Genomic DNA, 27472 nt, shown 5'->3' on the forward strand with positions numbered 1-27472 from the left:
ATCTCTGTTCGCCTGGCTGTTGACTATATAAAAAAACTAACGCAGTAACGGAGTAACGCACCATGTAGTAACGGTAACTGCGTTACTGAATACAAAAGTAATGCGTTAGAGTACTAGTTACGCGGACACCTCTAAACGCACCAGCTTTCACGCAAAGCATGTGAGAAGCCGCGGGAAAGAAGAGGATAAAAGAAGACTGAAGAATATCGGAGTAGTTTTTACATTACATTTAGCTGACGCTTTTATCCAAAGCGACTTACAATAAGTGCGTTCCACCAACAAAATACAAACTTGATGGTGTGAAAGTTCCTCTTTGAATCCAGTCCGAACTTGAGCTCTCCTGCTTTAGCAAGCCACGGAAGACGAACATATACTTACTCGTATTGGGTCAAACACCTCGGATATAATATGTATCTGGGAAAAACGCATTTCATTTTTTATTGATGTGTGGTGTTATAACTTGTGAAACTTTAATAAAACTACCTGTGCACATTTGTGAGAGGAAACTAAAGTCCATGTAGCCCTTCTGATTATTGTGACCATTCTGATGGCAATGTAACCTGTTCCCACGCAGTCCAGTTTGATTCCAGTGTCCTGTTCCTTGGCTGAGGATCAATCCCTGACGGAATCTTGCAGAGACACCAGAGAGAACAATAGGTACCTAAGATAACTCTGTGGCTGATTCTAAGTCATATTAGACAGCTGTAAAGTCCGACTGTTTTATAAACGTGAGCTCGGTCAGACTGTAAAACTGTACATGTTTACATTATTGATCATAAGTCCAAAATAGACACACAAAAAAAACACATACATTGAAGACAAGTGTTGATCTTGTTTAATTATAGAAATTCTTTGTTATTCAGAGTAAACATCAGCATTTAAACAATTCAACAACATGTGATTCCTCAGACCGCCAGCAGGGGGCAGCAGAGTCCTGACAGGAAGAAGGCACTACATCTGTTTACAGGAGACTGACATTTGTTTGTTTTAAATGTGTTGAGTGTAAACAAACACACCACATTGTGTGTCGAAACAGAACAGAATATTCATCAATTACCAAATTGAACTTCATCAGAACTTCAAGTGTTGCCATCCTGAGGAAATACAAACATGGGAAGGAGGATCCAATTATAAACAAATAACATTATTTTAACTTTTACAACTAAGATATTTAGTTTTAGAACTCAAAAGAGAACAAAACAACCACAAATGCTGGAATCATGAGAATATCCGTTAAATATTTATTATAAATTCATTCCTACATTTGAGAAACTCTCATCCTTACAAAATATTTGTTTCCACTGCTAAATTAAATAAGCAACAATTCAAAACAAAACAGATTAACAGCGTTTCAGGAATAAAACACTTCATTTGGTCCCATTTAAAAAACTACAGCCAGCAGCACAGTGATGACCTCACAGCCATCGAGTGTTCTGTTGCCATGACGACACGGTGATCTCAACCCAGCCCCACGTCCAGTGACATCATCACCACGAAGCCCACGATGGAGGTCCAGGACGCAAGTTTCCCGTTTCCACTGGAGACAAACAAGGAGAGATTTAGTGAGAGGAAGGAGCAATGTGTAGTACACGATCTGAGTACTTCTACTTTTACTCAAGTACACGATCTGAGTACTTCTACTTTTACTCAAGTACACGATCTGAGTACTTCTACTTTTACTCAAGGTACAACGATCTGAGTACTTCTACTTTTACTCAAGAACACGATCTGAGTACTTCTACTTTTACTCAAGTACACGATCTGAGTACTTCTACTTTTACTCAAGTCACACGATCTGAGTACTTCTACTTTTACCTCAAGTACTAATCTGAGTACTTCTACTGTTACTCAAGTACACGATCTGAGTACTTCTACTTTTACTCAAGTACACGATCTGAGTACTTCTACTTTTACTCAAGTACACGATCTGAGTACTTCTACTTTACTCAAGTACACGATCTGAGGTACTTCTACTTTTACTCAAGTACACGATCTGAGGTACTTCTACTTTTACTCAAGTACACGATCTGAGTACTCTACTTTTACTCAAGTACACGATCTGAGTACTTCTACTTTTACTCAAGAACACGATCTGAGTAGCTTCTACTTTTACTCAAGAACACGATCTGAGGTACTTCTACTTTTACTCAAGTACACGATCTGAGTACTTCTACTTTTACTCAAGTACACGATCTGAGTACTTCTACTTTTACTCAAGTACACGATCTGAGTACTTCTACTTTTACTCAAGTACACGATCTGAGTACTTCTACTTTTACTCAAGTACACGATCTGAGTACTTCTACTTTTACTCAAGTACACGATCTGAGTACTTTCTACTTTTACTCAAGAACACGATCTGAGTACTTCTACTTTTACTCAAGTACTAGATCTGAGTACTTCTACTTTTACTCAAGTACACGATCTGAGTACTTCTACTTTTACTCAAGTACTAGATCTGAGTACTTCTACTTTTACTCAAGTACACGATCTGAGTACTTCTACTTTTACTCAAGTACACGATCTGAGTACTTCTACTTTTACTCAAGTACACGATCTGAGTACTTCTATTCTACTTTTACTCAAGTACTAGATCTGAGTACTTTCTACTTTTACTCAGTACACGATCTGAGTACTTCTACTTTTACTCAAGTACACGATCTGAGTACTTCTACTTTTACTCAAGTACAACGATCTGAGTTACTTCTACTTTTACTCAAGTACACGATCTGAGTACTTCTACTTTTACTCAAGTACACGATCTGAGTACTTCTACTTTTACCAAGATCTGAGTACTTCTACTTTTACTCAAGTACACGATCTGAGTACTTCTACTTTTACTCAAGTACTAGATCTGAGTACTTCTACTTTTACTAAGATCTGAGTAATTCTACTTTTACACAAGTACACGATCTGAGTACTTCTACTTTTACTCAAGTACACGATCTGAGTACTTCTACTTTTACTCAAGTACAAGATCTGAGTACTTCTACTTTTACTCAAGTACTAGATCTGAGTAATTCTACTTTTACTCAAGTACACGATCTGAGTACTTCTACTTTTACTAAGATCTGAGTACTTCTACTTTTACTCAGATCTGAGTACTTCTACTTTTACTCAAGTACACGATCTGAGTACTTTTACTTTTACTAAGATCTGAGTACTTCTACTTTTACTCAAGTACTAGATCTGAGTACTTCTACTTTTACTCAAGTACTAGATCTGAGTACTTCTACTTTTACTCAAGTACTAGATCTGAGTACTTCTACTTTTACTAAGATCTGAGTACTTCAACTTTTACTCAAGTACAAGATCTGAGTACTTCTACTTTTACTAAGATCTGAGTACTTCTACTTTTACTCAAGTACAAGATCTGAGTACTTCTACTTTTACTAAGATCTGAGTACTTCTACTTTTACTAAGATCTGAGTACTTCTACTTTTATACAAGTACAAGATCTGAGTACTTCTACTAAGATCTGAGTACTTCTACTTTTATACAAGTACAAGATCTGAGTACTTCTACTAAGATCTGAGTACTTCTACTTTTACTAAGATCTGAGTACTTCTACTTTTACACAAATACAAGATCTGAGTACTTCTACTTTTACTCAAGTACTAGATCTGAGTACTAATACTTTTACTAAGATCTGAGTACTTCTACTTTTACTCAAGTACACGATCTGAGTACTTCTACTTTTACTAAGATCTGAGTACTTCTACTTTTATACAAGTACACGATCTGAGTACTTCTACTTTTACTCAAGTACACGATCTGAGTACTTCTACTTTTACTCAAGTACACGATCTGAGTACTTCTACTTTTACTCAAGTACACGATCTGAGTACTTCTACTTTTACTAAGATCTGAGTACTTCTACTTTTACTCAAGTACTAGATCTGAGTACTTCTACTTTTACTCAAGAACAAGATCTGAGTACTTCTACTTTTACTAAGATCTGAGTACTTCTACTTTTACTCAAGTACTAGATCTGAGTACTTCTACTTTTACTAAGATCTGAGTACTTCTACATTTACTCAAGTACTAGATCTGAGTACTTCTACTTTTACTCAAGTACTAGATCTGAGTACTTCTACTTTTATACAAGTACAAGATCTGAGTACTTCTACATTTACTCAAGTACAAGATCTGCGAGACACCGCGGAACTCAGCCTGGGCACACACACAAACTCACACGGGTGTGTGTGTTTTCCGGGCCGACCCCACACCAGTGAGCCAGCTCACAGTGTCCCGCTCCTCGCAGCAGCGAGTGCACTTCCCGGATGCACTGTATCTTCGCTGTAGCTATGTACAAATCACAATAAAACCTTGAATCTGTTGATCCCTCTTGTTCCTCCTTACCTGACTTGAGCCTCAGGTATGATGTCGTCCACCACCACGTACACCATCGCTCCGGCAGCAAACGCCAACGCGTACGGCAGCAGAGGTTCAGCCAGGACGACAGCGAGGGCGCCCAGGACCCCAGCGATGGGCTCTACCATGCCGCTGAGCTGGCCATACCTGACGGGAAACAGTGATAATCAGTAAGAGAGTCGACATTTAAAGTATCTGTACCTAAGGGGCCCTAACCCCAACCCTAGTTGCAGAAAGTCAGATTGTATAGACGACTATGAGAAAATGACCCTACTTCTCACTCTATGAATGACCTCAGTTAATGGTCTCATTCCCAGTCCTATATGGGGATATTTAGGGGGTCAGTAAGGGGTCTGTTATTGGGGAAGTGGTCCATGGTGGCCTTGGCTTTTCCAAAGTGAGGTGATATTATTGTATTTCCTTACAGTGTTTAGAAACAGACTCATGTTTTTCCTTACCAGAAGGATTTCCATGTTGACATCCCTGAACCTCGGAGCGGCAGGCTCACCGCTAAGCCTTCTGGGAAATTCTGGATGCCAATACCGATGGCCAAATTTCTGAGGACACAAAAAACAAACAAAAAACATTCAGAGGGAAAGACTCACATGAAACTACAAGCTACAAGACAGTATTTAATATGTTGTTGTCTTTTTGCAAAACACATTTTCTATTACACTCCGGTATATCAAGACCATCTTCTGCTGGTGGCGCTACCAACCAATGATGATCCATCCAATAGTAGTTCAGGCCCCAGATCTTAATGCTGATTCTAGAAGGACATATGAGCAATCATGCTGATCAATTAACTTCTTTTTGGAAATGTAGAATCTGTAGGAGTTTTGGATCATGATAATGTTCTTTGTTTTAATTCTGAAAGACAGACACAAAGAGGACTTTGTGCTCGCAGTTTGTTTAAACGGTAAACATACAGAGGCTTTGGACATCTCTTAAGTCTTCAATATGTCAACAAGACTCAATGGTGCAAGGTGAACTTTTAACCACTGTGGTAAACATTTAACAGTTTCTTCTTTTAAATCTGACAGAGATACCTGAACCCTCTCGACAGAGGAACCCATTACCACTGGATCGTTGTTGATTGATTATTTGTACAGTTCTCTTCTCATAAGGTAAGTTAATGCTTCCTCCAGATAGACTGCTTCAAAACAACAATGTACACATTCTTTCCTATTTAGGTTTTTGTATTCACTGAGTTTTTATAGAACTTTGTATACCTTGATCTGGGTCAATATTCGATTCTGATGGCCTGCAAGTTGTCCAACTACCAAATCTGATCAACATCGCTTTTCCTTTATATATGGACAGAAGAAAGCTCTTTACTTCACAATCAGTTCGTTAACACAGACGTCATGAAACTTTCCTCTGCTCTTTTTGCTCCCAGCCAAACAGAGAATGGGTAATTATGAGTCAATGCCTCCTGATCAGCGACTTGTGCAACTTGACAAGTTATCCGATGCACTGTTTGCTTCAAGATACTGGCCGGATATTGGAATTGACAGGTATGCATTGTTCAAAGAAAATACATGTAATTGTTTTAACTTTTGAGATACTATATATTTTATATAAACCATTAAATGATTTTGATCTTGTCACATGACTTCCAGAAAGATAACTCTTATCGTTTTTTACAAAATTAAACAAAGTTCAAGCATACATTAGGCTCTCATTACCAAAACTGCTTTTTCCCACCGCAGGAACATTGCTCTCCTCCGAACCTACCAGTCCTGTAGACTCTTGGTCTCATTAAATCACATTCAAGCTTTCAGAAAATTAACAAAATTCACAAGATCTGATAATTTAAGACATATTAATGTACGTTTTGAACAGCAGCTGTGGTCAGAAGTGTGGAGTCTTTTTAATCTTTTGCAAAGGTGGCAAACAACATGAAGAGCAATGTCTCCACAGCTGAGTGGAACTACTCAAACTGAAGAGAGAACTTTTATACAGTTACAATGAATACATGCTTATTCATGAGATAACTGACCCATGATGACCCTATTAAAGTACATTAGACCCATGATCAGATCACTGTGTGGTCACATGACACTTTGTGACTGAACACCTTCCTGAATCCTGAGATCTACTGTCTGTTGACATGTAAGGCTTAGAGAATATTATTATTTATATGTTAAATATAACATTATAGCAATCAATTCTCTGATAATCATCATTTCCATTACAGAAGACTAATGAGTATTTCTCTGCACTCAGCTCCCTGCTAAGTTACTCTGGACTCAACTCAACTGATGTGCTGGTCAGTTACCGTGAACAAGTCTTCGATGTTCCAAGTGCTATCGAGAAGCTGGGTGGTGCACTCGCTGGGTTCAAAGCGGTGCCCAACGCTGTGGGACTCGGTGCTCTCGTCATTTCCATGATCTTAGAGATGGTCGGGAAAAGCTTGGGGAAAAAACCATGGGCACGGCTGAAATGTTGCAGAGGGTGTTTGCAGACGAGAAGGCCAAAGAGGTGAGACCCTGATGGTTCCTCAGTTTATTAACAGGTTGCAAAGGTTAGCTGCTGTGACTTCCTTCCTTTGTTTCCATTAAGCCTCTAAAAACAAGCATTTTAACGCGTTATCTTTTCATTTATATATTTTACTCACAGCTGTGACGACTTGTTTGTGTTGTGTTGATGTTGATGGTTATTCAGAACATAACTATTATATTCATATTATTTTCACACATTCAACAAAGAAAATAGGTTTTCATATAGTCGATCAAATCAAACCAAAAGAGGCTAAACTCAAATCAAATGATAAACACATTTATATTGTTTTCTGTGCATATCTGTGTCTCCTCAAGGCTTGGGAATTGTAGTCTTTCATAGTTTCTTGACTACAGTTCAGTACTCGGCCCCCTCCTCTTCATCATCTACATCCTCCCCCTTGGTCAGATTCTCCACCACTACAACCTGGACTTTCACTGTTACGCCGACGACACCCAGATTTACCTCTGCACCGAAATCCCCCCACAACCCCCCCCTCACCCACATCGACTCCTGTCTGACTGCTATAAAATCCTGGATGCAACACAATTTCCTCAAACTCAACAGCAATACAACTGAACTCCTCCTCATCGGCTCCAAATCCACCCTCAGCAAAACCCCCAACCTGGCACCCCTGTTTCCCCCTCCACCCAGGCACGCAACCTCTGCGTAATATTTGTCCCCACCTTCTCCCTAGAGCAGGGGTATTCAACTAAAATCCAACGAGGTCCAGTTAGAGAAAATCTCCCCATGCAAAGGTCCGGAACATCAACATGTCTAAGTTGTTTTATGAATTAGTGTGATATATATTGAAGTAGCCTGTAGCTTTATCAACGTCTGCCATATATTTAGTTTTAGTTTTGATCCTGGTGGACTGATCATATTGGGCTCTGAGACTGCTTATTTTTTGTGACCTCAGTTCCGACTTGAGAGGGAATGTTTGGTCAAACACTTTGTGTTTTGTCTCATAGTGGCGTGTTGTCTCTTTTAATGAGCGCCACGGTGTCTGAACAAATGAGACACACTGGTTCTGTGCTCTCAGTGGGCAGGATGAACATGAATGAGTCCACTCAGGGTTCAAAGCTCTGTTCTCACTGTCCACGTTCCTCTTCTTGGAGAGCGCCATGTGTAACTAGAGAATGCAATTCCTGAAGAAATTGCTAGTGGGAATGCTTTATGCTGAAAAGCTGACGCTAAACTGCTACGCTGAAATGTAATGTGTAAGAAGAAAGTGAAGAATTTAGATTGAAATGAAACATGAACACAGGGGGCTTGAATGTGTGATGAGAAGAAAAGAAAGTAAAACGGCTTGGAAAAGCAGCAGAATATTTGAACTGCAAACTTCTGAACTAACTTGATGGCGAATGATCTGTCCCCATGGCAACGGCATTTGATGACACCCCATAATACGCTTAGATGCGTTGATGGCTGCATTGTTACCAAACCTGTGAAGTTTTGGGGCGTTTGGAGCAGTTTCAATGAAGTTATGAGAAAACCGTGTTTCATGGCGAGCATTGTGTTGCCATGGCAAAGGCATTTGAAGAAATTTCAAAACTGTCCCATAGATGTCTTCACGGCTGGACTGTTAGCACAAATGTGGAGTTTGAGCACTTTTTGAACATTTTCATAGGAGTTATAACGACATCATGTTTTATGGCGAGGGATGCGTTTCTATGGAAACGGCATATGATGAGATCTCAGATTTGGCGTAAAGCTGTTGAGGCATGGACCGGTGATATACAAGTGAAGATTGTGGGACGATTGGACCGTGTCCATTGGACTTACAGCCACATCGTGTTTCATGGCGAGTGGTCTGTCGCCATGGCAACGGCATTTCATGACACCCCATACTACGCTTAGATGCATTGATGGCTGCATCGTTATCAAACCTGTGAAGTTCTGGGCTGTTTGGAGTATTTTCACTGAAGCTATGAGAAAACCATGTTTCAAGGCGAGCATTGTGTTGCCATGGCAATGGCATTTGAAGAAATCTCAAGACTGTCCCGAATCGTCTTCACGGCTGGACTGTTAGCACACTGCTACCTGGAGGCTGCTGACAGCTGGAGTGTTGAAGTCTGCTGCATGGCAGTTGGAGTGATGACATCATCGTGTTCCATTACACAGGTGTTTATATTTGAGCTAACGAGCTCTGTAGAGATCACAGGTTTCCATTGTTCTGAATGAGAGATGAACCTCTTACATGTGAACGTTTTGTGGAAGAACCGTAACAGATATCTGTGAAATTTCAAAACGTGAAGCATGTCAAGGAAGTTGAGTATCTGAAGTGTAATTTTTGTGTAGTTTTGGGTTAATAATGTGGCCTTTTTGGCAGTTTAACTAAAGGTGTGCGGCTGCTACCATGAGGAAATATCTGCCTGAAATTACAATGGGGTTTAATGGAGGAATGTTGAACGTTTTTGTCACTTCATGCCCTCAAAAAGCATTTTGTTTAATTATTTTTGCTTAATTATTTGTCATTTTTCAAGCTACGAGATGTTTTCCTACGTTTATCATGAAAAATTATGTCCCAGGAATGTAGGGTTTGGGAATTATGGCAGTTTAAAAAAAATATATGAAGGCACATTTCAAGATTTCTTACCCTCTAGCTGTGACATCACGCACTCTAGTTAATGTTCAAATGTGAAGAAAACCTCTAAAACAAGGTCTGAACAAATGTTAATATCTCTAAAAGTAAGAATCAGAATAAAAAGTTGTTTTACACAAATAATGTCAGAAAGATTTGTAACATTTTAAAGTTGGAATGAGGTTTCTGAGTGAAAGTATGAATGAACAGTTAGCAGTTGAAGTCGCATGAAGATTTGTTGAAGTCTGAAGATTTCCTCCATTGTCTTCAATGTTAAAAATGTGATGTATTATGGGATGTATCTCTGGAATTATGAAAGGTATGAATGAGAAAAGTAATAGCCATCAATTCCCAACCAAGCTGAACATTTTGATGTTTGAACGGAGTTTCTGCGATGTTCAATGCGGGAGAAGAAGAGGGCCAAAATAACCCGGCGGAATAATAATAATTTGTAAACAGCATTCACACTAAATTATTTGTCTCTCCTGTCTGCCGCTAACACGCCTGTTCACTCTCCTCTCCGTCTTCTCTCCCTGTATCGCTAATTATTCTCTTCACTCACTTTCCTCTCCGCTTCTCTCTGCCGCGCTCTCGTCTCTTCTTCTGTGTTTCTCTCCCTGTATCGCTCACTCGTCTCTTTCACCCCCTGTCGGCGGCGGTTAAAATAGAATCACCCCGTCAAAATTGAAATCCCCTATTAATGTATTGATTATAGGTCCGGGTCCGTATAGGTCGGCGTCTGGGTCCGCATCCGGACCGCGGTCCGCCTGTTGCCGACCCCTGCTCTAGAGCCTCACATCCGCCAAGTTGTTAAAACCTCATTTTTCCACCTCCGCAACATTGCTAAACTCCGTCCCTTTCTCACCCGCCCTGCATCTGAGCGACTCATTCACGCCTTCATCTCCTCCCGTCTTGATTACTGTAACTCACTCCTCTACGGCATCAGCTCCACCTCCCTCAATAGACTCCAGCGTGTCCAGAACACAGCTGCCAGATTCCTCACCCACACCAAGTCATGGCATCACATCACCCCGGTCCTCAAAGAACTCCACTGGCTTCCCGTTTCACACTGCATCCACTACAAACTCCTTGTCCTCACTTTCAAAGCCCTCCACCATCTGCCCCCCACCTACCTCACTGACCTCCTCATCCTCTACCAACAACTCAGACCCACCTCAGCCGGTTTGCTTTCCACCCCCAAGGCCAAACTCCGGAGCTTTGGGGACAGAGCCTTCTCTGTGGCAGCCCCGAAGCTCTGGAACTCCCTCCTCCAAGACCTCCGTGACTCTGAGTCCCTCACCTTGTTCCAGTCCCGCCTCAAGACCCATCTCTTCTCATCAGTACACTCATAGCCCCCCCCATCAATCTCTGTCTGTCGTTCGTCTGTCCCTCTCCCATACCCAGGGGCATTTCCTGGACCTGAAAACATTCGGGGCTTAGCCCACAGTGATGGCGGCCGCGGCGCTACTGTGGAATGTTCTACTGCAACACTCCCCACAAGCAAACACACAGTACACCCGCGACTGTTAATGAATGCTCGATAATCAGCTCACGGCATATAGGCAGGGGTAAAGTGCTATTTTTTACGAGTGGGGGGCGGACCTCACCTCCTCTAGGGGGGTCCGGGGGGATGCTCCCAGGCCAGGCAACGCCACTACCCATACCCCCCACCACTCCAAACTGTAAAGCGACTTTGAGACTTGAAAAGCGCTATATAAATTCAAATTATTATTATTATTACAGAGGTCGCCACTAGGTGACAATATTTGACCTTTTCACAAAACAAAAAAACTGTCTCTAACATTAAGTCATATTTATAAAATTAATGATTTTATTTCAGAACAAATGTTTAACCTTTTAAAGTTAACCCTTCAAAATCGATATATAAAACGTTTATCTGACCAATATTTGAAATAGGCTTTCATAAATGTTGACATTCTTTTACTGTGAAGGTCCGAGACCTGATGGACGAGTATTTAAAGCGTCTGCAGATCAACTTGGGGAAGCCACAGCTCCAACTAGCTGAGACCCGGCAAATAGAGCTCGTTCTCAGTGCGCAGCTAACGCGGCTAAAGGTACAACCGAGTAAAAGTCTTCCAGCTGTATTTGAAGGATCATGCTACATTGATATCTCCTGTAATGTTCTTCTCAATCAACCGAGGTCCCTTGATATCCTCATTATTGATATGTTTATATTCACTGTTTTGCCTATTTAGTTTCCCAAATTGGGATCATTAGAGTATATATTATCTTAATCATATATTATATTTTATATTGTTGCATCGATTCAGTTGTCTTGTCTCATCTGTCATCTGTTTATTTAATTTAATTTGTATTATCATACATTTTACCTCCTCGTGTCTATTAACCTGTAAAGTTCTTAACAAATAATCTTTGGGGAATTTTCTGCATGTGTTGTATGAAAAGTGCTATATAAATAAAGCTTTATTATTATTAATAATCAGTAAGTAATCCTACATTATTGTGCTCCTTTTTCTTTCCCAGAACTCCATGCTGGTCGATGGACATATGAACTCTATGCTTCTGAAGCAGTGGGTGAACGGCGCTGCGTTTCACACCCAGATGTTGATCCATCAGGCTCGTCTGGAGGAGGCCGACGGGTCGAGAGCGGTACGAGCAGCGGGCGTTTATCAGCAACAGCTCAACGTTATTATAGACAGATACAAGAAGTACCTGATTGGTATTACAAGTATACAATACGATCACGATAGCACTAGTGTATATTGTTGTCTGTATAAAGAGATCTATTTTCAAGTTAAATGTTTCAAAAAGGAATATTCAGACTGTGTCACCGAAACTGAACTGGTTGAGCATTTGTTTTCGAAACAGCAGATTTCTTGGACAAATAGTTATTTCTCAGACTTAGCAGCAGATATTCCGACTCTTGTGAGACAACATGCCACCTTTCAAATCCAAAACCAACATTGAAGCTCTTTGTTTGTGAAGCCATGAGACCAACATCAAACCAAACTTTACTCTTAAACTCAAAAAGGCAAATATTTTAAACTGGACACGCAACGGATGTCCAGACTAAGAGAGAACAACTATTGCTATGACATTTGGTTTATCCATCCATGGTGACCATAGGATGAATCCTGATGACATTATCAAGTCCACATTTATAATTTCCCCAATAATTTGGTTTATGTTTAAAAAAACTGTAAAACTAAACATTCCCATAATCCTCAGCTGTGCTTTGTGTTTCTGTAAATGAAAGCAATCTGACGCAATTTAGAAAAACGGTACACAGTGACCGTTAAACCTGTTAGCATATGTTAGCTTAGTCATTGTTAGAAAGTTAGCATGTTGAATTTAGCATTTAGCCGAGGGCACAATACTCAGGCCCTGCAATAAAGAACTCTTACTGTATGCCTTATGAATGCACAATAACAAGGAGAGAGACATGCTATGCAGAGAGTTGGTCAATGTCTGTGTATGTGTTTCGTGTATCTGCATTTGCATGTGAGGTTGGTAAGGGTTAGATGCAGTGAATTAAATGTGTGTATTTTACAACCAATGTCTTATTATTGAATTTTTTTAACATACTATATAATTGTTTACAAGAATACAAAGTTCTTCATACATCAAACGTCCTAATATTGCTCTCAAAGTGCACCAGATTGATGCATTTGACTTTAAATTGGACACAATTTTCCTCTGGGGTAGCAACACCCAGCATGGTCTCACAAATAATATGGGAATCACTGACATCTTCTTTACAAAGCTTCCTGCAGCTCTATAGTGTAACCAGTAGATGTCAGCAGCACACAGCAGAGACAGCTGTAAAGTCTGACCGTTTTATTACAATGACCTCAAAGGCAAGTCTAAACACACCAATGACACACATCTCGTCTTTTACTAACTGTTCCACATATGAGAAACCAATCACAGCACTTCTTATGTCCAGATGCTGAACGTGCTGCTCTTCCATGTTCACTGCATGTGTTTCTTTGCATGTCACCAATCTTACCTGGCACTTTCAAAAGAAGCAGATGAGGTCTTTCCAATAGCTCCAAATGCAACGCCCACAGCCAAACCCTCTGCAGAAGAAAGTCAGACAATGAATCCCTGTTAGTGCCACATATATCCTTGGAAAAGAAAAAAAACATTTAAACACAGAGAAAGGGAAAATACTTGCAACGTGAGGACAACAAGTGGAACCAGAATCAATAAACAGTGTAAAGAATAAAAAACCTATGGGTCTGGAAAGTCATTTCTTCATATATTTTATATTGTACATGAATGTTTTTAGGCCTTTCTTCTATTGTCATGTTTCCACTGATGAAACCAGCATCTGGGATTATATCTCCTGAACCATATCTCCAGAGTCAGTCCTTAGAATTAAACATATTTCCTCAACTACTGATCCATACCTGACATTTTTACTGTAATTCCCGACTGCAAAAGCACAACAGGCTGCAAGAAGAAGACTTTCTGCAATTATGACCACCATAGAGCCTGTCTGTGTTTCCTTGTTGCATGCTCTGTACACCCCGGGCAGATGCCTGTCATGCATACTCAAAGTACACACTGTTTGAATGGAAATTGAAAAGGTCACCATGTACCTATGAGTGTATCCGTGTGGCAGTCAGAACTACAGGCTATTTTTCATTTTATATTACAAAGCAGAGCACAGAAATTACCTCTACCATAAACGCTGACAGGTTGTCAAGTCTTGTCATGCCGTTGACAGCTAGGTTATTATAATGCTAAACCTAGATAATTTCCTAATATAAGAGAACACTGTGTGGATAAAGAGAGTTATGGTTTATCCACTTGACTCCGCTGAGTACTCTATTAACATTTTCTACCTTTCTCATTTAAAAAACAAAATGTCTTTGCTTGTTTAATGAACAGTAAGATGCATGGTGCAACTAAAGCTAATAGCTACGTTCACATATACTGCTATACAGCTGCTAATGTCATTTAATCACATATGGGTTATAGTTTCAAAGAAAGGGAATTGTTAGCGATATTTCATTATACATAGAAAAATACCATTAACTTTCAATGGCTACCAGAAAATACAACTCAAGATGTTGCTCCAAACAGATTGCTTTAGCTAGCTAAGATCTTACACTAGCTAAATACATAGGCTAATTTAGGTAATTTAGATACCATTTAAAACAAGTCTTAAGGAGTGTTCACATAGAACATTAAGGGAAACACCATTAGTTGTCTTCTTGCATAATTTGGATAAGAAGTTTGGTACCACTCTCATGTCAGCATGTCAAATCTTAAGCTAACGCCAGCAGTCGGTTAGCTTAGCTCAACAGAAAAACTGCCGAGTCACAGTGAAGAATTACTGCTCACACAGAAATAACCCCCTAGTAAAAGCACAATATATGTTTTTTTTGGACTATAAATCAAAGTACAAGATATTCCAACTTAAATATGGAGGTGGTAAAAGGGGGTTTGTTAATTAGCTGGTTTTTTTGTTTTCTGTCTTTGTGCTAAGCTAACCAGTTGCTATAGCTTCCCATTTTTCCTACATAATGTATTGTTGCAGCCTACCTTTAAGGGCTGTAACTATGTTGGCCAAAGCACTTTTAAGACCTCACAGAGCTTATTATGAAGCTGCTTACTTTTAGTTGTACTAAAACTATTCTTCTTTCTCTTTGAAAATAGAGTTATGAGCAAAACAACGAAAGATGTTTGTCTTTTAAAGGCTTTGAAGTAAAAATATATTGCGCTAATCATCTTTTCTCTTTTATGCAAAAATAGCTTTATTCCTGTGTAATATTCCACTGTTATGTCTCTTTCTCTCTGTTCCTGCAATATGTATAGCCTACACCAAGCTATACTGCCTTAAACCAAGAACAAGTGGCATAGATAAAGATAAGGTTAAGAGAGAATTAAGAAGCAGCAAAAACAGATGAAAGAGAGAGTAGAGAGACCTAAAAAGGCAAGGGACTATTATGCTGGCCCTTCAGCTGCAGAGCCCACTTTATCATAATCTATCGCCTGTCATTACCTCCGATAACACACCTGTTATGATCCACCTTCTTACCGGTCAGACACATTTTAGAGATATTATGGAGACATTAATGGCGACAATCACCCGACAGTTATGCCGTGTATCCCCCTTAACTATTAATCTCAACCCCCCTTGAATCGTCTGGAAGGTGAAAAGTGTCTGTGCTCAAAAAGCCTCAACTGGTTTTGAATAAAACATGAGCTAAGAGGGTGTCAAGATTTTGCAATTTGGCACAGTGTGTACAATGCTTGGGGCCGTCATGAAGTTTATAAGAAATCTCAACAAAGATGTTCCTCTAGGTCCGACAGATAGCATCGTTAATCTGTTGGACATGTGGGAAAGTTGAACAGTATACAAATAGTTGCATCATCTGCTCTTTTGGATCAAGAATAAAGGCTTTCTGACACCAGTTGGTCACCTGTGGAACGGCTACACAGCTGGAAATGTGAGCTGTGGTTTGGGGGTGTTTTGCAAGCCTCCTGAGCTGGACATTTTTGTTCCAAAGCCGTCCAGGGCTAGTAGGGGAGCACTAAACACCCCCACATCTGTCAGTTTGACTCATGAAACTCGTGTTCGAAGGTTTTGCGGGCATCTAATGGCAGTTAAAGTATTATCTCATGGATTGTTACAATACTGAACACAACTAAACCTGTTCTTCTTTGGGTTCATTTGCAGTGCTGCGACACCATTGTTGCAAAAGCAGTGTCTTGGTTCAACAACTCAAAATGTACATTTGGTGTACGACCAGTGTCTAAAAACACCAGAAACATTTATTTGCGTTTATTCTCTGTCCATTTTGAGGAAATGGTTGGAGGAGTTCCATGCACAATGCTTAATTCTTCCATCAGGGTACATCATATTCATTTTGCATACAGTTATACCATTTATGGTTTGTCTTACAATCAAGTTTTAAGGGAAATCTCTATTGCCATTAACTTCTGTATGGATATTCAGATCGTAAATCCTCCAGACTTTGGTGATTATGTGACTTTTCCATTACTGCTAATATGAGGATGACATTTTTAGTTATGGATGGATTGCCAAAACATTTAAGCAGATATCAATAGACCCTAAATATTGAATCCTAATTGCTTTGGTGAGATTGATTAATTTGGCTGATGTTCATGTGTATATCAGTATGTAGTGTCTCTACTTTAAAGAGTCCTCTCCTGCTGATGTTCAGGTGTATATCAGTATGTAGTGTCTCTACTTTAAAGAGTCCTCTCCTGCTGATGTTCAGGTGTATATCAGTATGTAGTGTCTCTACTTTAAAGAGTCCTCTCCTACTGATGTTCAGGTGTATATCAGTATGTAGTGTCTCTACTTTAAAGAGTCCTCTCCTGCTGATGTTCAGATGTATATCAGTATGTAGTGTCTCTACTTTAAAGAGTCCTCTCCTGCTGATGTTCAGGTGTATATCAGTATGTAGTGTCTCTACTTTAAAGAGTCCTCTCCTGCTGATGTTCAGGTGTATATCAGTATGTAGTGTCTCTACTTTAAAGAGTCCTCTCCTGCTGATGTTCAGGTGTCTATCAGTATGTAGTGTCTCTACTTTAAAGAGTTCTCTCCTGCTGATTTTCAGGTGTATATCAGTATGTAGTGTCTCTACTTTAAAGAGTCCTCTCCTGCTGATGTTCAGGTGTATATCAGTATGTAGTGTCTCTACTTTAAAGAGTCCTCTCCTGCTGATGTTCAGGTGTATATCAGTATGTAGTGTCTCTACTTTAAAGAGTCCTCTCCTGCTGATGTTCAGGTGTATATCAGTATGTAGTGTCTCTACTTTAAAGAGTCCTCTCCTGCTGATGTTCAGGTGTATATCAGTATGTAGTGTCTCTACTTTAAAGAGTCCTCTCCTGCTGATGTTCAGGTGTATATCAGTATGTAGTGTCTCTACTTTAAAGAGTCCTCTCCTGCTGATGTTCAGGTGTATATCAGTATGTAGTGTCTCTACTTTAAAGAGTCCTCTCCTGCTGATGTTCAGGTGTATATCAGTATGTAGTGTCTCTACTTTAAAGAGTCCTCTCTGGCTGATGTTCAGGTGTATATCAGTATGTAGTGTCTCTACTTTAAAGAGTCCTCTCCGGCTGATGTTCAGGTGTATATCAGTATGTAGTGTCTCTACTTTAAAGAGTCCTCTCCTGCTGATGTTCAGGTGTATATCAGTATGTAGTGTCTCTACTTTAAAGAGTCCTCTCCTGCTGATGTTCAGGTGTATATCAGTATGTAGTGTCTCTACTTTAAAGAGTCCTCTCCTGCTGATGTTCAGGTGTATATCAGTATGTAGTGTCTCTACTTTAAAGAGTCCTCTCCTGCTGATGTTCAGGTGTATATCAGTATGTAGTGTCTCTACTTTAAAGAGTCCTCTCCTGCTGATGTTCAGGTGTCTATCAGTATGTAGTGTCTCTACTTTAAAGAGTTCTCTCCTGCTGATGTTCAGGTGTATATCAGTATGTAGTGTCTCTACTTTAAAGAGTCCTCTCCTGCTGATGTTCAGGTGTATATCAGTATGTAGTGTCTCTACTTTAAAGAGTCCTCTCCTGCTGATGTTCAGGTGTATATCAGTATGTAGTGTCTCTACATGTCTCCATGCTTTAATGTTCAAAAAGCTCTTTATTTTTCTCATACTGTCTGTGCTGCAGCACCTCTTTTCACCCTCTGTCTGAAACCAGAGCCCAGTCTGCTCTGATTGGTTAGCTGGCCGCCTCTGTTGTGATTGGTCAACCGCTCTGATATGTCCCGCCCATCACAAACAATGTGTTGGAGGGCTAGCCAATAGAACAGCGAGTGTTACACAGATTTCACCATGTTCTGGAAGGGAGGTTTCTGCAGGGAACTTTGGGATGTTTGCCTTTGCAGACCATTTACATGCACACAAACGTATAACACACTAAATGGAAGAGAAAACACCAACAAACCTAATAGGGCCTCTTTAAAGTAGTGGCACCAGCTCAAGATGTTCACTTATCTAATCTAGATAGATTGTTGACATTCATGGGTCCCAGATAAAGTACCATAAAGATGATTCCTCTGCTACCATGAGGTTGCCTGAGTATTATGCAAGAAACCTGTCAGCAACCAGAGTATTGGATATATTGAAGGTCGACGGCAGCCTTGGAGAGAAGGATCAATGCCAATCAAATATAAAAACACGGTTGTTCTGAATGATTCTCTGATGAAACACTTCCCTTTTCCACCGGGGCCACCGAAAGGTTTGATGAGTGTGAACATGATGTGAAACATATGGCATGACCTTCACAGTCACCAGATCAGGTTAGACGGCACTCTGCAACGGCATTATAAAGCAGAACATGTGGGAGTATCGTTCATCCTGGGTTTGCAGAATAGAAGACAGGGAATATTGAATCTGCTCTCGAGGAAGATCGTGAACAAACCTTATAGTGAGAAATGAAATATTGGTGTTCCATTCATTTCTCAACAAACTGTATTATCGTCCGCATGTGCTCAGGTTTTCATTTTTAAAACCATATGAACAATTCTGAACCAATTTCACGTTAATATCACACATGTTGAACAGTCCTTGAGAGAGGGCTTTTCATTCTCTTGTCTTCACATTCTTTCATTAAGAAGGTAAAGTCCATCTTTGTGGGAAATTGTCTTCATTTGATGACTAGTTTCAGTCCCTCGGTCCATTAAGCACTTTCCTCCAAATTATAGTCATAATTTTTCTAGCAATCAGTAGAAGTATGTGTTAATATGGACATTTGTTCTTAGTCCTTGTATATTTTGAGGTGGCTCTTTAAGACAAAACAACAAAGGTTCCAATTGTCATTATTGTTTTATCGTATTCTTTCGCACCTTGCCAAATTCCCAATGAAAATAATATGCGAGTAATCTCCTGTCATCCCACATTATCTCTACAATGAAGCTGACAATATACCTTTGTCCAACACTAAAACTGGAGGGAACACAGGGATGTCAGCCTTTGCAGACCATTTACATGCACTAAAACCTATATAATAGGGAGGCTGTGGCGCAGTAGACTAATGCGTAGGTGTTCGGATCAGGGGGGTCCCAGGTTCAAACCCCACTGCAGTCAGCATGTCGTTGTGTCCCTGAGATACTTCACCCCAAATTGCTCCTGTGGGGATTGCCCACAGTATTGAGTAACAAGTGACATGTAATGTAATACACTACAGGAAAGGGAAAACACCAACAAAGGCATAATAGGGCCTCTTTGAGTCATGAAATGCTCCTACTCTGTAAAACAAGATACATATTTGTGTCAATTAGGAGCAGGACAAGTCTTTGAGATGATTCTTGAGAAAGTCATAATTTCTCAGCAGAACTAAAATATTGTGACCATTGTACGTTTCTTTTCTTGTTGTTTTGAACAATCCTGAATGGTGTGTGTGTGTGTGTGTGATGAGTTTCCTGCTTAATGTTGTATGCTCTTTCAAGCGTGAGTCTGACGATACTGCTGCTGACAACCCATTGTCACCGCAGCCACTCATTTCCATCGCTCTTTGCTTTAATCTGGTCTTTTTTTCCCACTCTGCCTGCCATGACGGCACCTCCTCTCTCTCAGCTACTGCAGATCTGTGAGGCTGAGTTATTTTTAATATTAAACACCATCTGTTTCTTTGAAGGACATCAAAGTCTCCTCTTAACACTCTTTATGTCGTTTCTTTTTCATCCTCCGCACATCAGGGGAAGCTAGGTGTCTTTACAAAATGTACATTTATTTGGATCATAAAATACAACAACTTGATGAAACCATGACTAAATGGTTGCAATACTACCACATCTAAAGAATATCAAAAGAATATTGGTTCATCATTTCATATATAGAGACTCCAAAAAGATATTTCCTGTCAACATTTTTGAAACGTACACGTTTTGTTTGGCAGGATAATCTCCTCATATTAACGCCACTTTATGATGTTTTCAGTAAGAAGCTAATGTTGGGCTATAAAGGAACTACAGCACGGTCACATGACTTCACGTCACCACCGCTAAGCTAAAGGAGGCTAATGTTGGGCTATAAAGGCACTACAGCACGGTCACATGACTTCACGTCACCACCGCTAAGCTAAAGGAGGCTAATGTTGGGCTATAAAGGCACTACAGCACGGTCACATGACTTCACGTCACCACCGCTAAGCTAAAGGAGGCTAATGTTGGGCTATAAACAGGGGTGCACATAACTTTTTTGCCCTGGTTCTCAAAGGAGCACCTGGAGATGTTGCTTGGTGCTCATCTTTAAAATGAAATAAATAAACCGGTCTTTATTTGTCAGACACACGGCACAGAACACACAGAGGTGAACACAGAACACACATGCAGAGGCGAACACAAGACAACATTAGCACGACCAGTAATCCTACAAGCTGTCATCACTACCCTCCTGACTGTTCTCCTCACTGTCTTCCTCTCTGTCAGACATGGTAGCTGATGATGTAGGCCTACTACTTTCTCTCTGGTTGAGTCTGCGATTAGCTGCTTGCATCCACAAGTCAACAGCTGGGTTTGGGTTGAAAGTCCAGTTTTAAAAGGATGTTTTTGGTTACTGTCCTATAGTATACATTGGAATGATTTCAAACCTGTTTATCCCAATAATTATAAAGGAGAGCCTTGGAAATATGTGTTTACATAAATTGTGACCAAACCGTTTGAACTTAGACTAAAGTGAACTATCTAAACACTCAGAGTCCTTACCTCACTGAGCTGTAGTTATCAGTCTCTCGGTCTGACTGGAGAGGACTCTTCCTCCACATCATTGTAGAAACATCTTCTTCTTATATCCGCAGCTAGCACCAGATTCTAATAACAACAGCGCCGGTACCGGTGTACCCTCCCTCTCTCTCTCGCTCACTCGCATTTTGGCTGTGAGCTGCGGGCGCCAGATAAGCCAACATCCCCCATTTTCATCATTTACAGCGCCCATCGTACAGGGCAAATGAAACGTGTAACCGGGGTGAAAATGGTGTTACATTTACTTAATTATGGATATTGTTACATCAAGGCCGAAAATTAGGATGAGCACCAACAGTCAAAAATGTTTTTTTCCCTCCCAGAACTGCCAGCGCAGCGCCTCCACAGATCTGGCGCCGTAGGCGAAAATCAACGCCAGTGCGACGGGCCGGCCCTGAGTTCATATGCAACTCGCAAATATCTTTCTCTCTCTCTTCTCTCTCCTCTCTTCTCTCTTTTCTCTTCTCCCTTCTCCCTCCCTCTCTCTCAATGTTGGTACGCAAATGCGTTTTTTTTCAAATGACCCGGTGCTCTTTTTTTGGCCGAGGTGCGCATGCGCACCTGCGCACCAGTTATGTGCAGCCCTGGCTATAAAGGCACTACAGCACGGTCACATGACTTCACCACCGCTAACCTAAAGGAGGCTAATGTTGGGCTATAAAGGCACTACAGCACGGTCACATAATGTAAGCTAAAGGCGGCTAATGTTGGGCGTGGTGACGTTTAGTCGTCTCATTTAGACACTTGTTAGCAACCGCTCTTTTTAAATCCACCAGTGGGGTATTTTCTGACGTATTTTCTGTCATAGAAGAAAATGCTCTTCAGGTTTTGGTAACTACAGACTTTAATCCAGGATAACAATCAAAAACACTTTCAAAAACACCATTGACTTCCAGACGAGTTTAGGGCTCATGGCTGCACCACTCTATCTCCATAAATATATTGATATTAATGCTTATCATGCTTTGATAAACTGCTCGCAGTAGTAGTCATTGCTCTCATCCATCACACTAACAGGGATCTACACTAATGATGGGGGGGAGAGGACGACCATCAATCTGCTGCTGGGTGTGATGGACCGTCACCAAACTTCTGTCATGCTGTCTGCAGAGTTTAAAGATCGGGACGTTACTATTCAGCTGCTGTTTGTGACTTTTCAAAAGCAAGAGAACAATGCGTTCACACCACCAAGGTGAGAGCGTCTGTCCCCTCTGTGACAGCGAGGTGTCAGAAAGTAAGTGCACTTATCAGCCCCCGGAAAAAAAGCACTCATAGATAAATGCCCCCTTTTTTTGTCACAAATGACATCTCAATATGAGTTTTAAAGCCAGATGAGATTTTTCTGTAAAATACCAGCAGAGCTCTCACCAGGCTGGATTACAAAATTGGGTTATTACACTGTAGAGCCACTTAGAAGAAGGATGCAAGGCCCTCAGTGATTTTAGATTATGTTAAATTGCATCATTACTGGGTGAGAAAAAGCTCTTCAAAGAAGCCAAAGTGGGGCTGAAACATCATAACATGAACAATGCATGAGGATGGTTCACATTATATGTCAAAGTATGCTGAATATTACTTTCCTTTTAACACTATAGTTATAACAAACATTTGGAAATTAGCATAAATAGCATTCCCCAAGTTATTATGCAGCAGTGTCCTTTTATATATCCAAATAAAGAAAGTCCTCAAGTCCCTTTGAGTCGAGTAAACAGTTTTGCTGACAACAGAGGTATAAGAAGTACTCAGATCTTGTACTTGAGTAAAAGTAGAAGTACTCAGATCTTGTACTTGAGTAAAAGTAGAAGTACTCAGATCTTGTACTTGAGTTAAAGTAGAAGTACTCAGATCTTGTACTTGAGTTAAAGTAGAAGTACTCAGATCTTGTACTTGAGTAAAAGTAGAAGTACTCAGATCTTGTACTTGAGTAAAAGTAGAAGTACTCAGATCTTGGACTTGAGTAAAAGTAGAAGTACTCAGATCTTGTACTTGAATAAAAGTAGAAGTACTCAGATCTTGGACTTGAGTAAAAGTAGAAGTACTCAGATCTTGTACTTGAATAAAAGTAGAAGTACTCAGATCTTGTACTTGATTAGAAGTACTCAGATATTTTACTTGAGTAAAAGTAGAAGTACTCAGATCTTGTTCTTGAGTAAAAGTAGAAGTACTCATATCTTGTAGTTGAGTAAAAGTAGAAGTACTCAGATCTTGTACTTGAGTAAAAGTAGAAGTACTCAGGTCTTGTTCTTGAGTAAAAGTAGAAGTACCAGAGTGTAGGAATACTCTGTTTCAGTAAAAGTCCTGCATTCAAAATGTTCCTCAAGTGAAAGTAGAAAAGTATTCTAATCAAAATATAGTGAAAGTAGCGACAGTAAAAGTAGTCGTTGTGCAGATTGGTCCATTTCAGAATAATATATATGATATGTTTTATAATGATTGATCATGAAAGTGTTCTCAAAGCTGGTAAAGGTGCAGCTAGTTTGAATGACTTTGTATACTGCAGGGTAGCTGGTGGATTTACTCCAGGTGGAACTAAAGTCTGATTTAACACTTGATTAGATTTACCATCATTCATCCACATCTGTGAAGTAACTAAAGGGATTAAATACATGTAGTGGAGGAAAAGTACACCATTTACCTCTGAAATGTAGTGGAGTAGAAGTAGAAAGTAACATAACATGGAAATACTCAAGTAAAGTACAAGTAGCTCAACATTGTACTTAAGTACAGTGCTGAATAAATCTACTTACTTTACATCACTGGCGGTCAGCTCTATACAAATGTCAGCAATGACAATTCATTGAGTCCTTTTTTAATCGAATGTTCTGTATATCCGAAGTCAAATGTTTGAGTCTGAGCTCCAAATATTTGTCTAGTCGTTAGTCGTCTAATTGGCTCATTAGACTTGACAGAATGACGACTGTGTCATTTGTGTGGTGGTTCATAATGCAATGTGTAATCCAGGAGAAATTGGTCTACTTCCCAATGTTTTTTTTTTTTAAACCATAAGGATTCAAACAACTTAATCCAAGCGTGGGAGAAAATGGATTTGGCATTTAGTGAACAATACTGAGAGCAGGAGGTGAGACTTTTAAATTATAACCCTTTAATGGGGTTGTTAGGTTGAATTGATTGAGTATTGACCTTTAACCTCAGTACACCTGAACTCTTTTTCAAACAACCTGTCCATTTGGGTTATTTGATGTCTCTGTTACCTTCATATTAAATTAAGCTTCTTCTACTTCATTATTATGTTCTATCTTTTAGGGCAGACCATTGTCATCATGGTTTTTGGACTTCTTTAAATCAATCCAATAATGACCAACATCAATCAGGGAACCACTTATATCTGTGCAAAGAAAATAAAATCTATATATTTTGTATTATCCTATGTTGTATGTTGCATCGCTGGAAGAATCTAGGACTTTGTTATTGCCATCCACTATGCTGTAGCCAGTGTGCATATTCAATTCAATTCATATAGCCCAATATCACAAAACACATTTGTCTCAATAAAGCTGACAAAAAAACTATAAACTATGACAATAAAGCTTTTTAAACGTGACCTTGCAAGAGATAGATAGATAGATAGATAGATAGATAGATAGATAGAGATAGATGGCTAAGGCTGATAGAATCGACTCGAGAGAAGTGATGATGGCTAGATCGCTCGCTCGCTCGCTCTCTCGCTCGCTCGCTGGCTAGCGCGCGCTGGCTGGCTCTCGCTAGCGCGCGCTCGCGATCGCTGGCCGTCGAGAGCGCGTCGCGGCTGGCTCGCTCGCCGCGCTCGCGCGCGCGCGCTGCGAGCGCGCGCGCGCTCTCGCGCTCGCGCGCGCGCTCTCGCTGGCTCGCTCCGCGCTCGCGCGCGCGCTCGCGCGCTCGCGCGCGCGCTCGCGCCCGCGCCGCGCTGGCTCGCTCGCTCGCTCGCGCGCGCTTGCTCGCTCGCGCTCGCGCGCGCGCTGCGCGCGCTGGCTCGCTCGCGCTCGCGCGCGCGCCTCGCGCGCGCTGGCTCGCTCGCGCGGGGCCTCTCGCAGCGCTCGCGCCCGCGCGCGCTCGCTCGCTCGCTCGCTCGCGCGCGCGCGCGCGCTGGCTCGCTAGCGCTCGCGCGCGCGCTAGCGCGCGCGCGCTGGCTCCTCGCAGCGCTCCTCGCGCGCGCGCTTGCTCGCATCGAGCGCTACGCGCGCGCGCCTCCGCGCCCGCGAAGCGCTGGCTCGCTCGACGCGTCGCTCGCCGCTGCGCCCGCGCGCCCTGGCTCGCTCGCGCCTCGCGCACCTGATCGCGCGCGCGCGCGCGGCGCGCGCTGCGCGCGACGCGCGCGCGCCCCGGGCTGGCTGCTCGCAGCAAGCGCTCGCGCCTCGCGAGCGCGCCGCGACGACCCACCGCTCGCGCCCTGGCCTCTCGTCGCTCGCGCGCGACCTAGCGAGGGAGATAGAGAGAGAGAGAGAGAGAGAGAGAGAGAGAGAGAGAGAGAGAGAGAGACTCATTCTAAGTGCATTGTAAGGATTTTCCTGCAAACACAACAGACCCATTTCTCCCTGACTGACAGATTGATGTCCCGTCCTCACCTGGAATGTTGTGGATGGTGATGGCGAGGATGAGGAGAACAATCCGTCTCCAGCTGCTTCCTGTCTGCCCGACACCTTCCTGTTGTTTACTTCCTGTGTCCTGTCCGTCTGAGCTGGCAGTGTTAGGTCCTCTCCTCCTCTGGTACACATCTCCATTATCTGATTTATCTGCAAAAAAACCCAGAGGAGAATAATGTTAGTAAACTTTAACGGAACATTTTCAAACTTTTCGAAAAGAGACAATCCTCATATCTCTGCTACTTTGTAGATAAACTCTCCAGTTGTTGAGTGGTGAAAATATAAGAAAATGTAATGTTTTTTTACTCCTTCATTACTTTCTTGGTGTAACCCAACGAGGTATACCACCATGAATATCTTCAAGGTGAAACTGTCTGATTTTGTGCACATTCATCTCCATTTCTTCAATGATTTGTGTCCAAAATGACAACAAAATTGCAAATAAATCTTGAAAAATCCCCAAAAACATTCTTCTCACCACTCCACACATTGCTTCCTCACAATAATTACATGAAAACACAATTAAATGAGATATATCCATCCAGTTTTTGGCTGTTTTTTTTACTGCTATTCCAATAAAGTGGAAGTAGGGAAGCTGTGGCTCAGTGGATAGTGTGCTGGACTTCGAATCAGGGGGGTAAGGCAAGGCAAGTTTATTTATATAGCACCTTTCAACACAAGGCAATTCAAGGCGCTTTACAAAAATGAAAGACATTCAGACAAAGGCATTTAAAAACAGTCAAAGATAATAAAAGAAACATTAAAAGAAAAAGTACATGAATACAAAGTTACAGTGCATTAAGATATGAATAGTTCACACAGAAGTTCCACTTTACTGATGAACACAACCGCTCCGTTTCAATTAAAAGCAGCGACAAAAAGAAAAGTCTTCTTGCTGGATTTAAAAGTAGTCAGAGTTGCAGCGGACCTGCAGGTTTCTGGGAGTTTGTTCCAGATATTTGGAGCATAATAACTGAACGCTGCTTCTCCATGTTTAGTTCTGACTCTGGGGACAGAAAGCTGACCAGTCCCTGAAGACCTGAGAGATCTGGATGTTCATAATTTAGCAGGAGGTCAGAAATGTATCCTGGGCCTAAACCATTCAGTGCTTTATAAACCAGCAGCAGTATTTAGAAATCTATTCTTTGACACACAGGAAGCCAGTGTAAAGACTTCAGAACAGGAGTGATGTGATCCACTTTCTTAGTGTCAGTGAGGACTCGAGCAGCAGCGTTCTGAATCAGCTGCAGCTTCCTAATAGATGTTTTAGTGAGACCTGTGAAGACACCATTACAGTAGTCGAGTCTACTGAAGATAAAAGCATGGACAAGTTTTTCCAAATCCTGCTGTGACATTAGTCTTTTAATCCTAGATATATTCTTTAGGTGATAGTAGGCTGATTTAGTAACTGTTTTAATGTGACTGTTGAAACTCAGGTCAGAGTCCATGACTACACCTAGATTTCTGGCTTTATCTGTTGTTTTGAACATTGCAGACTGAAGCTCAGCGCTAACTTAGCAAGTTCGAGTCCCACTGCAGTCAGCATGTCGTTGTGTCCCTGGGACACTTCACCCCAAATTGCTCCTGTGGGGATTGTCCACAGGACTGAGTATGTAAGTCGCTTTGGAGAAAAGCATCTAACATATGACATGTAATAAAATAAAGTGGTGCAGGAATGAGTCCTAAACCCAGATATGAGTTAGCATTTGACCACTTCCTTTT

At 41.1% G+C, this 27472-nt stretch overlaps 2 protein-coding genes across 2 annotated transcripts in view; one reads left to right on the plus strand and one right to left on the minus strand.

Moving 5' to 3' along the window:
- Window positions 1-812: 812 nt before the first annotated feature.
- LOC117552346 (zinc transporter ZIP11-like) lies at window positions 813-25954 on the minus strand. Its single transcript, XM_034225723.1, has 5 exons — window positions 25733-25954; window positions 13452-13521; window positions 4833-4931; window positions 4363-4521; window positions 813-1537 (listed from the first exon to the last, which is right to left on the minus strand). The coding sequence occupies exons 3-5, from the start codon at window positions 4853-4855 to the stop codon at window positions 1459-1461; spliced, it is 261 nt and encodes an 86-aa protein (XP_034081614.1). The 5' UTR covers window positions 4856-4931; window positions 13452-13521; window positions 25733-25954; the 3' UTR covers window positions 813-1458.
- The window catches only part of LOC117552350 (zinc transporter ZIP11-like), a 70007-nt gene continuing 49339 nt past the window's right edge, over window positions 6805-27472 (plus strand). The window contains exons 1-3 of the mRNA XM_034225727.1: window positions 6805-6858; window positions 11413-11535; window positions 11966-12161. Of these exons, the coding sequence (XP_034081618.1) occupies window positions 6805-6858; window positions 11413-11535; window positions 11966-12161 (373 nt within the window). The remainder of the gene's footprint in view (window positions 6859-11412; window positions 11536-11965; window positions 12162-27472) is intronic.

The sequence above is a fragment of the Gymnodraco acuticeps genome, unplaced genomic scaffold (genome assembly GCF_902827175.1).
Source record: "Gymnodraco acuticeps unplaced genomic scaffold, fGymAcu1.1, whole genome shotgun sequence".
NCBI classification, from domain to species: Eukaryota; Metazoa; Chordata; class Actinopteri; order Perciformes; family Bathydraconidae; genus Gymnodraco; species Gymnodraco acuticeps.